The 12,375-nt window shown below is 33.5% G+C and overlaps 1 protein-coding gene across 21 annotated transcripts in view; it reads right to left on the bottom strand.

Annotated features, from left to right (window-relative positions):
- RAPGEF2 (Rap guanine nucleotide exchange factor 2) overlaps window positions 1–12,375 on the bottom strand; it is a 232,662-nt gene that overhangs the window by 21,238 nt on the left and 199,049 nt on the right. For all 21 annotated transcript variants that reach the window (XM_032413084.1, XM_032413086.1, XM_032413092.1 and 18 more), the window contains 6 exons: window positions 6,776–6,928; window positions 6,328–6,492; window positions 3,443–3,550; window positions 3,151–3,354; window positions 2,942–3,050; window positions 2,196–2,442 (listed from right to left, as the gene is read on the bottom strand). In XM_032413084.1, coding sequence (XP_032268975.1) covers window positions 2,196–2,442; window positions 2,942–3,050; window positions 3,151–3,354; window positions 3,443–3,550; window positions 6,328–6,492; window positions 6,776–6,928 — 986 coding nt within the window. The remainder of the gene's footprint in view (window positions 1–2,195; window positions 2,443–2,941; window positions 3,051–3,150; window positions 3,355–3,442; window positions 3,551–6,327; window positions 6,493–6,775; window positions 6,929–12,375) is intronic.

Below are 12,375 nucleotides of genomic sequence, written 5' to 3'. Positions count from 1 at the left end.
TCAGGATTCATCAGTCTTTCTCTACTTACCTTACAACCAGATCTGAGTCCTATAATCCTCTTGCCTCATCCTTTTCTTCCCCCACCGTTATTACGCCATGATGCCTATCCTTGCCAATTTGCCCATCATCCAGCATCTTACCTGCTGTAATACTGACAGTGTTTGGTGGGAGAAGGAACCACAGTGTATCTAGAAGATTTGTCTAACTGACTAGTTTAGTGGCTTTGTTTAAAAAAAAAAAAAAAAAACCTTTGTGAACACATGCTGATTTCTAGGAGAGCAAAGTTTAAGTAATAACTAGTATTAAATCAAGACTATCACACCATATAATAGATCCTACAGTTTACTGAGCCTTCTTCTAAATATAATTTTTTTTCATTTCAGTTGCTTTACATATATGAATTATTTCAAATAATTTTCACAATAAAATACTTAAAAGAGGCATACACGTTCTTAAATACAAATTAAGATGTTTCCTCAGTGTTTCAAAATCAACACACCTTATTATCTTCTTTTCCCTTCTCCAGCTTTTGAATACACATAGAACAAAATTATACATAGTATTCTCATATTGTGTTCCTTGCCAACATCCTGTACTGTGGATGGCTTATATCCCAGTTCTTACATGTCACGTTTCTATTAATACTTGCCAGGGTCATGCTGACTTTTATTTAACTTTTTTTTTAAGGTTCATATTTAACTCATGGTCAAATATGACTGTAGGATATTTTTGTTATTGTGCTGCTAATAATTCTACATTTAAGTAATTTATTTTTTTGCCCATTTAAAAATAAGTTGTTTTTTTTTTTAAATCTAGAATGGTCACTTTAAAAATCAATTCCTATTTTCTGTAATGTTAACAGGCCTAATCCATCACTTATTAGAAACTTACTCAATATAAACATGCTCTCAAGTCTATAAATAAAACCATCATACTCATTGCTTATCCTTAGGACTCTGTTATAGAAGTCTTTTTAGCTGATACAAACCCATTAATCCTTATAGTTCAGTGGGGACAACACAGGTTTGACACTCCCATCAATACTATATTTTGGGCCATATTTCTCTAACCTGTGGATAAAAATTTTATCTGAAATGGAATTTAAGAAATGTTTGATATAGTTCTGAATGTCTGTATCTACTGTTCCTCTAGAAGACCCATTATATTATCAAAGAAAGAAAAATAACCTACATGCTTTGAACTTCTCTCTTACATCACTATAGTTCAAGGAATATAAAATAAATGCATTTGGTGCATCCATGTTATTTATTTATGATTTGATAGTGCACGTGCATGTGAGCACTTGCACAAGGAAGGGGAGGGGCAGAGAGAGAGGGAGAGAAGCAGACTCCTCGCTGGGTGTGGAGCCAGACATGGCCAATCCCAGGACCTTGAGGCCACAACCTGAGCCAAAAATCAACAGTCGGAGGCTGAACCAACTGAGCCACCCAGGGGTTATCTATTACATCCAGGTTATTTAACATTAAAAAAAAAAAAACTTTGGCTAATGGTAATTGAGTTTTATAAGATTTCTAGACTCAGAAGGTGCTAAAATGAGGAAATAACCAAGCAAACAGGCAAACAAACACACAAGACTTAAAAACTGTGACACCTACAACTTTGTCCAGTCTGAGCTCCTGGCATAAATAAGCAGCCAAGAAGAGATTCAAGAATACACCTGACATTCTGACTGTAGAACCCACTGAGAGACGGAAAGGAGTTCTGTGCTTGGTTGGTGATGTCTTGGCAACAATTAAATAACAGAAAACAGAGGGAGGAAAAAGGAGAATGGCAAGGATAAATAGTAGCAACTAGAAGAAGCAATGATTTGGTTGTCAAAAAGCAGATACTGACGGTAGAGAAGATATCCGGAAACAAAGAAAAAGTAGCAAAAATAACTCCAAACCATGGGTGAAACAGGAGTAAACATACGTTCTTAATTTTTTTAAGTTCAAATGATTAAAAAAAAAAAAGTTCAAATGAGGAAGTGCTAATGAAGCCTGTGTTGGACAAGTAAGTGGCAAATATATGAGTTAAAATTAACGTGGTTATTTAATATTGCTTCTAAGATAGCTCAGCTATAAAAGCTTAGAACATTTTTTAGATTCATGTGTAAACATTAATTATATCACTACCTTTGCATATCATTTTAACACAATAAAATAATGCACAGAAAATTTATACAGACACTTACTTATATGGTTTCTGTGGCAAGATACTGATCCGAGTCTTGTCGAGTATCTTTTTTAGCTTGTTCCTTCCTCCAACAGTATTGGCTTTACTTTTTTTATTTACTTTTTCAAGTCCTATCACCTGTTCTACATCTACAGCGAGATCTGGAATGGAGTAGCGACTGGCCTTTTTGATGTCTCCAATTTTAGGAAGGTGAGGGGCACCATTTCTTTTCTCTTCTGACAATCTTGTTAGAAGTTCTTTAAATACTAAAATGGAAAGAAACACCAAAAAATGCCCATTATAAGAAATCTAAGCAATTCAAAGCAAGTTGTAGAACTCGGAAATAGGTGAGAAGTAGACACTTCAGCTATCAAAACTATAATCCTATTGAAAAATACTACTCCAATGAATGAATGGCACCAAGAATCTGCTTTGTTATGTTGCTCTACCACTTCCATTCAGAATAAGTTACAATACAGGAGTATTTATAAGTATTTAACATAATGGATGTTTAAGACATTTATAAATAAAAATAATTTTTATGGTCCTCAAGTTAGTGGATTTTGATTTAGACCGAATTATATACTTACATAATTAATATCTATATATACTTACATAAATAATATCTATCTATATGCATTTTACTGTATCTTGATTCTTATATTTGAAATATTACTTATAAAAATGACTTTTGTCATGATTAAGACCTAAATGTGGAAAAAAAAGACTGAAAGGAGAAAAATGAAAGTATGCAAAACTACTTACCGAATAAATTGGTTTTCACAGTGATCGATAAGTGTGTGTTATTTCTAAGGATTTCCATAGCTTTTGACAGCTGAATATTTTCAAAGTTTTGACCATTTACTTCTAATATCTAAAAATAAAATTATGAAATTTATTTCAGCATCCCAATTGATTGGAGAAAAAAAAGACACCAGTATTCACCCTGAAGTTTGGACTTAGAAATACCATACCTGATCTCCTCGTTTCAAGCCTGCTTCAGTTGCTTTGCTACCTGAATCCACACTGTCAACAAAAATTCCAAATCCCTTCTCTGAGCCACCAAGTAAGAGAAAAGGCAAAGGAGCTTCTCGGGATGGTTTTGTTAACGTCATCAATCTTCTTTTTGCTTTAGCTGCACATGCAATATTTAACAGCCTTAGATGTCCACCCATTTTCTATAAAAGGTCAGAAAGAATGGTTTCAAAAATAGGCTGAATTAAATGAACTTAAAATTGATGACTTTTTTTAAATCACAAATATTACCTCTCTTTCCAGGTTATTTTCAAATTCTTCTAGAAATCTAGTCATTGCAGGATCTCCTTCAAAGTCATTGAAGTGATTATTCACCCACAATAATACTACCCGTGTAACCTGAAAAAGCAATTGTTTTCAATAGGTTTTCTTCTTTTCAGGGCTAAAAATGTGCGATTAAAGTCATTTCAAAAAAGATATCTAACAAACAATTTACTTAATAACAATGGACAATAAACTAACAATAAAACTCCTCACAGCAAGGATTTTACTCATAAGAAAATGACCTTCTGAAAATATATATATTATGAATATAGACTTTTTGTTGTTTTGCCCAGAAAGGTTTTGAATCTGTGAAGGGTGGTACTTGTATCTTGTCTACTCTCAAAACATTTGAAGCCGGTCACAAAAAAAACAAAGCTATAATAAAACCAAAATAAATACAAGACAAAAGAAGACAGAAACTAAAAAATAACGGCAGAGGGCAGAATAGACAAAAGGAATGAATAGTATGAGGCCTAGAAAGATCTACAAGGGAACAAGTTGTAAAAGGAAGGGGTTGCCTGGGAGTTACTGGGAGTTACATCTTACTTGCTAACGTTAAGATTTAGGAGGCTTTTAATAGCTACAATTCTTCAGGAAAAATGAGTAGCCTTTCTTACACTGCACACTTGTTTTCACAGAGCTCTATACCTCCTTTATACAGACACATAGTTAGAGAATATTTGTGTTGTACTCAGCAAGAAGTGTGTGACTTTCATTAGACTCTAAGTTCCACATGGACAGCTTTATCTGTTATGTTCGAAGGACATCCTTTAAGACTTATTACAAAGCCTGGCATAGAGTGAATTCTCAACAGAATTTTACTAAATGGGGATGCCTGGGTGGCTCAGTTGGTTAAGTGCCTGACTCTGATTTTGGCTCAGATCATGATCTCAGGGGGTCATGAATTCAAGCCCTGCATTGGGCTCAGTGCTGGGCATGGAGCCTGCTTAAGATTCTCTCTCTCCCTCCCCTCCTCCTCTGCTCCCCACTGGTGCACTCTCTCTAAAAAAAAAATTTTTTTTTTACTAAATGAAGTGAGTATAACTGTAACTTTAAATATAAAAGTATTTGCTGGTGATGGGTATTAAAGAGGGCACGTATTGAACGGAGCACTGGGTGTTACATGAAACAATGAATCATGGAACACTACATCAAAAACTAATGATGTAATGTATGGTAATTAACATAACACAATAAAATAAAATTAAAAATAAATAAATATAAAAGTATTTGTTTTATTTATGAGTTTAGTTTTCTAAATTTTAAATAACAACATAAAAGCAATTTTCCATAGAATTGTTTTCAAACATCTTAACCTCTAATCAAACCATCCAACTTTTTAATTAAAGTGAGAAAATTAAGCACGGTATTCTTCTAGCAGTAGAGAAACAAAGGTGACAGTATATAGTTAATTTTTTTAAAAGATTTTATTTATTTAAGAGAGAGAGAGGGCACGAGTGGGGGGGGCGGGCAGAGAAGCAGACTCCCCGCCGAGCAGGGAGCCCAATACGGGGCTCGATCTCAGCACCCTGGGATCATGACCTGAGCCAAAGGCAGAAACTTAACTGACTGAGCCACCTGGGTGCCCCTAGTTAATTTTTTTTTAAAGAGGTTATTTTTAAGTAATCTCTACACACAACGTGGGGCTCGAACTTACAACCAACCCCAAGATCAAGAGTCGCATGCTCTTCTGACTGAGCCAGGCAGGCACCCTGGTATATAGTTAATTTCTAACTATAGTTAAAATACTATTTATAGTTAATATACACTTAGGAGTCAAGTCTTGATATTTATATTAATTTTTGGTCATTTACTATCACCACTGTCCATTTTTCAAATTCTGGAAACCCAGAAGATTATCTCCCTTGAAACTATATCAAACACATAACCTTTTCATAAAATTAAAATTTTGCAGCCAAGAAGCCAACTTAAAAGTCTTACTAGCTTATTACAGGTTAGAAAACTGAGATTCATAAATCATAAGTTGAATACTACCAACTTCCACCACCAACAAACAACTTTTAAGATGTATTATGTGTTAAGATATACTAAGTGAATTGAGTCAGGCACTACAAAAAGAACTTTACTTCTATTATTCACATTCACAATAACCCCAAAAGGCTGATGATTATTCATTTTACAAGTAAGTGATTGTGAGGAGGGGTCAGATGACACATAAAGTACATGGCAGAGTTAATACTCAAAACTAAGTTTTGACAGCTGGAGAGTTTGGCTCAGCTCTTCTAGGCCTATGACTCTCAGAATATGAAATGAAAAGCATCGCTGTCCAAATGATTTCTCTAAGGCCACGTAGCTAGTTAGTGGTAGGACGAGCAGGAGAACTTGGGGGCTTTTCACTGTCGGTCTCCTATTCTGGATCTTCCTACCTGTCTTCCCAAGTCTTGGGAAGTCTTATGTAAATCAGACTGTCCCATGGAAAGGAGAAACTAAGTACAGGCTATGATTAACTCACACCTCACAAGAGTATGCAGAGTTTATCATCCAATCTGGCCTTGACAGAGCTCGCAAGAGCTGCTAAAGGAGTCTGTTTAGAATTATATTACCGGGGCCTACCGACCAGCAATGCTTACAATAAAATGCTGCTCTGGTGCCAATTTAAAAACTGTAACTTTATCTGACATACACTGACCATTTGCCCAAGTAGAGAATGCAGATTCCAATGGAACTCAGGAGTCTGGGGGCACTTGCATCATTTTTGGGGGTTAAAAAGTACATTCTCTTATTCCATTAAAATAATGTGAACATAACTGGTGTGACAAATATTAAAGTATCTTTAAGTTTATATCTGAATATTTCACATTTAAAAGCCAAACTAGAATATATTTTCCAACCTTATCCCTGAGGCTCGGGTCATTAAACCACTCCAATAACTTTTTGCCCACTTCCATTGGGCTAGAAAGAAAAGTCCTATAGGTCAACAGGAAGTCCTCTATGAATGTTGGATCCACCACCGAATGCTCCTCTACCAAATGCATTGTTAATCTTTCTGAGGTGCCCTGTAACAAATAAAAGGTTTAATCACTATCCTGCATAAATATCATCTATATGGTACCTTAATTCCAAATTTTCAATATAAGATGAACTGGGTAGTAATATATATATATATATAATAATTTATAAAATTGCTGTTCATCAGGCGGTATACAGATTTTTCTTAACAACTGATAACTTTTCAGAGAAATTATACACAAAAATGTGGCGGGCAGAATCTTAAGTTGTCATAACTAACTGATACTACCAAAAAATCCTTCCCAGAAGATGGAGGAACGTCTGTCTTACCTTGATGACGATGTGCCCCTTTCTTGTTCCGGTTCTATCAAGTTCTCGGTGTTCTTTTACCATAACAATTTCTCCTTCCTCCTCAACTTTTTGCATGTTCTTTTCTACTTGGTTCAGAATACGGCAGTAATCTTGCTGGGCTATACAGACAAACTGGAATAAAATGTAAGTCACATGTTACTGATGAAGTGCTTGCAAGAGACCTAGCAGTACTAATAATTCAGTGTTTTAATTATTTAACACTGACATTTTTCCATGTCTTTCCCATACTCTCTAAATGAATGCAGTAATGAACCTTAATCAGACTTCCCTACTTTTTAATGTATTTCTTCCTTGGTCAAATCAAGTTTCATTTTTAGCATATTTATATGTAGTTTATATTAAAAATCCTAACAATTTTAAAAATCAGAAGACATAATAAGAAGAGTCCTTCTTCATGCCTCTTCTTTGATGGTGGAATCTTAGGAGGATAAATTTAAAAACATAACTACCATTTAGTGGGTTTTACAAGTTAGAAAAGATTTTAAAAGCAACAATTTTAAAATAAAAATGGTTTTAATAAAAGATCAAAATTCATACCCTCCCCAATATATGTGCTATGGTGAGCGCTGTGAACTGTGTAAGACTGTTGAATCACAGACCTGTACCTCTGAAACAAATAATACATTATATGTTAAAAAAAAAAAAAAAAGAAGAAGATAGCAGGAGGGGAAGAATGAAGGGGGGGAAATCGGAGGGGGAGACGAACCATGAGAGAGGATGGACTCTGAGAAACAAACTGAGGGTTCTAGAGGGGAGGGGGGTAGGGGGATGGGTTAGCCTAGTGATGGGTATTAAGGAGGACACGTATTGAATGGAGCACCAGGTGTTATATGCAAACAATGAATCATGGAACACTACATCAAAAACTAATGCTGTAATGTATGGTGATTAATATAACATAATAAAAAAAAAGATCAAAATTCAAAGATACCCCTGGAATAGATATTATAAATTTGCTATTTATATTAAGAAATCAGTTTAGAAAGTTTATTCAAAAAAGGTCCACAAAACAAGCCACCTACTTGTTGACTCAAGCCATTATTCCTTGTAACTAGTATTAAGGGTAATCCTTGCTCTTAAACAAAAAGTTAAAAATAATATGCACATCAAGCCATTACTCCTCCATCACCCCAAATATAAAAAATATCAGGGCTTAGGGCAAACTATTAAATTATATTTCTTAGTAATTTTTAAAAGAAAGTGAAGAATGAATTATACAAATCACTTATTGCACAAAATAAGCAGAAGCCAGTGAGGAGGAGATAAGAGATTCTAAAGTAAGAAAGAATCGTTGTCTTCTCCGAATTTTGAAGAATTTATTCTCATTTTGCAAATGAAAAAAGCATGGACATTTCTTTTTCTCCTTTAATGTGAAAAGATGAAAAAAAGGGGATGGTTAAATTACAGCATACAGAAGATAAAATATGACACAGCCATTCAAAAATCATATTTTCATGGAACATTTACAGTTTTGACTTAATGTTCATGATAGCACATTAATTTTTTTTTAAAGATGCAAAACCAAATGTTGTACTTAACTATAATGAAGACAACAGGATGATCATCATCATTTTGTGGTAGCCTTACAGGAACTTTCTCAATTTATCCTCCTAATCATCCCATAAAGGAGGTACTACTATTATCCCCATTGTACAGATGAACAAACAGCTGTACCAACAGCCTGCTAATTTGCCCAGTGTCTCATAGTTACACACTTGTTAATTAAAAAAAAATTATACATGCACATCAAAATCTTCGAATGAAATATAACAGTGTTAATAATTATTGTTTCTGAACAATGCAAATTACAAGTGACTCATTTTATTTAAAATACTTTTCTATATTTTCCATACTTTCTGTACAATCAGTAAAGTTTTTTAAAAGAAATAGCAGTGCTTCATACTTGAGCAACAGCGTATTACAATACCAAGTTTCTTCCAGAGCTGGTTGATAGAATCTCATTAATTTTTCAATCAAGAATTTGGAATAAAAAAGTTGAAATTCAAAAGACAGGCTTTTTTTTGTAATTACATATAGTTTAATTTTTTAAAAAACCTTAAAAACAAAACCCATTTCTGTAACACTGACTACAGGTATGTGTATGTTTTGAAATATGTGGTCCTTAGTCCCTTGTCTCAAAAATAGTTTATTTCTGTCTTTTTATAGGACACCAAAATTGCTCTCTATGCCTTCAAATAATTTTAGGTGATCTTTCTTATACTCAGTTTCAGAGAAAACAATTATATATTGTATTTTCTCATTTATCTCCTAAAAAAGAAATACATCTATGAGTTAAAAGGAGTAAGTAAACAGAGAAAAGAAAAATGCTTTTAGAAGAGAAACATACTAAAATTAATCTTGACCAAGGATTTAAGGAGAATAAGCTTGATTTGAAATGCTTAATGCCTAGAGAGACATTTTTGGCACTTCCTCTGTACCAAACTGAAAAGTACCATCCAAAAAGAAAATAAAACCCAACTGAATTTCTAATATGGCCACACATACCTAAAAAAGAAATTTTAGATGAAAACATTTATCTATATTTTTATTAGCAGATTTATTTTTGCTTTAAGAAGTTTGTAGATCTAATAAGAAATTCATGTGTAAAACATAATTTTAATTGGTATGATGAAGCCAGATGAAAAATTGTGAATTATGTAAATAATTGTATTTTTACACTTTCAGATAGCTGTTAACACATGAAAGTGATATATGATCTTGGCATTATGATATAAAATAAAAATTCAAACAAGATTTTGCTTATAAAAGGCCAAAGGCAGTTCATATTGCAGGATTGGTTTTGGGGCACATGACATCACAACTGATATGTAGAAGAAAAATTATAGATGATGAAAGGATGAAATATAATTAAACTTCAGCCATAATATAGTATTGTCAACTTTCAATTTATCCATGCAAATTTCTCCAAAACTACTTAAATTCAAAGTGTCATTAGTTCCCATGGTCTCTGAAAAAGGTATGTCTAACAGGTTTACCTTAAGAGGTTAGATCTATTTAAACTGGGGCACTTGGCGGTCTGTAAGGGAAATTCATACCTAATTGTTCACACAGGTATCCAAGTGTTCATTTCCCATTGAAGGGTGTAGGACAGGGCTAAGCAATGCCTGATGTGTTACTGGCAGGCCTAAGACACAGGCAGTGGAGAAGGAAAAAGGGAGAAAGAAAAGGAGAGTAGGAGAGTAGAAGAGGAGGAAAGGAAAAAAGGGATAGGAAGTGAGAAGCAGAAAAGAAAAAGGCACATATGGGAAACAGAAAACCATTACCAGTCACCGGGTACCATAGGGTGTCTATATGTAGCCCTGCCTTTGTCCTTCAAACCGACAGGGGAAGAAGAATAGACAATGGAAGGAAAGAACTGAAAGAGGAGCATACAAAGGAGGGATCCAGAGCAAAATACAACTTTGAGTATGTCTTGGGTTCCAAATAAACAGAAATAAATGTCAAATTTAATCCACTCACTGTAAACCACTCAGGCTTAATCTGAGCTCAACTCAGTATCACATTACCCAATATTTATTTTCGGAACACATTGGAATGTAAGAAAATTAAGGCCAGTCCTAGGTGAAGTTGCTTTTGGTAAAGAGAACACCATTTTTGTTCATTTCATTCAATAACTGTTAAATGCCCATAGTGTGCTCAGGAGAATGATATAAACTTATGGAGGCCATCTTATGGCTGAATGAAAATATGATTCTCATTGTTTCCTTTACTTCGCCTAACAAGAGGATGATCTGACATGTGTACTTTCTGAGAGATGTATGACATTTTAACAGAAATACACTAAACTACTAGACCAAAACAAGCATTTACATTAAATGGTCTAACTTCATTCTCTATCATTGCTTTACTGCTGAGGGAGTGAATGTCAGGCCTGAGCAGATGAGTCAGTGGAGGTACAAGAGTGATTCTTGAAACCCCTGATTTTAACATGTTCCTTTTACAGTGGCTTAGACTGGAGTGGAGAGGAAGAAAGAGACTTTCTCCAGCAGATACCTCACCCTTGACCTTTTTTGTATATCTGGCAACCTTGTATCAGGAGCTATAGGAATCTAGGTATCTTAATCAGAATTTTCTTTTGGGTCTACCTTGCTAACATTGGGTTTCCCACCAATTCCTCATCCAGTAAATAGATTAGACTTTCTTCCTTGACATCTACTTCCTCTTCCTTTCCCAGAACTCCCAGATAAGTATTTAATGTTATCTGGTACATGTGATTATTATTGCAGCACTCTGTAATACTCAGTCATATAACATTTTTATCAATTATTCTGAAACATTTCTATGCCTCTAATATCATTTCAGTTCCATGATTACAAATTTCTAACAAAAGGAGCTGGCCAATTAAGACATAGTAATGTAATCAATGAATTCTCAGGAATAAAGTTACTTTTTAACTTGCCCTTTAAGGGCAGAGACTCTGACTAAAATGCTCTAGTAATGATATATCAGTTCCAGGGAGGAACTGATAAGAGATAATAGAATGGGGAAAACTTTAACAAATTTCTAGTTTGTTTTGGACTAAGTATGGCTTTATTATTTTTGGGAGTACAGTTCCAGAGCTGAAAAATCACATATGATCGCTTTTACAAACACATTTCCCAGCCAAATAAAGACTTCAAGATTTACCTACCATTTTGTTTTCTTCTATTATGCTAAATAATTGAGAGTTGACTATATTTAGAATGTTCTTCCGGCATTACTATTCAAAACAATGAACATCGCTATTTATTTTTTCTCTACAGTGCTTACTGAAAGGAATTATTTGGCAACATTATTTTGATTCTCTAGGTAAGATCATTTTATTTATAGCTATGGTCATTTTCTCTTTTGGTAAGTAAAATGCTCAAAATGAAAATTTAAATGGGTACTATTTTTCATTTATCAGACACTATAAAAATTCAATGATGTTCTTTTAGAATAAAGTATATTCAGATGTATTTCAGACTACAGACTAATAAATACAATGAGCACTTAACATTAATTAGTCTAAGTCAAATCTTTGGGTTTATTTATATTAAAATATTTTATCTTTCAAAGACTTCTTTTTTCAGAAGAAAAGAAATAAATTTTAAAAACTTGGTAACACAAACATCTTAAATTTATCTCTTACTAATATAGAGGTTATCAGTTATCAATCTAATTAAACTTCACGTTTGGTCTCCATATTTTCTCTAGTCTTTTATTAAGTGCTTTTAAATAATGAATATTAACATAATATCAACATTAACATTTTTCTTTTGCTACTAAGTATTTTCTTTTAATTAGTAATTACTTTTTTACTAGCAAGTTCTTCTGATTCATACTATGATTAATTTACATGACCTCTAAATCAATTCCTTATCTTGTATGTATTTAAATAAAAACACTGCATAACTGTATCACATCATCTTTATTAATCTACTTATAATTTCTTTTCATAGTGGATGTTTTACTTCTATATTTTTTGATGAACAGATTATAAAAATATTAATGGAACTTTTAAAATACCATATTTATAGAACACTTTTAATAGAACATATTTATAGAACACCTTATAG

This window comes from Phoca vitulina, unplaced genomic scaffold (genome assembly GCF_004348235.1).
Source record: "Phoca vitulina isolate PV1807 unplaced genomic scaffold, GSC_HSeal_1.0 scaffold14, whole genome shotgun sequence".
Taxonomy (NCBI): domain Eukaryota; kingdom Metazoa; phylum Chordata; class Mammalia; order Carnivora; family Phocidae; genus Phoca; species Phoca vitulina.
This window is presented reverse-complemented; position numbering and strand designations above follow the sequence as displayed.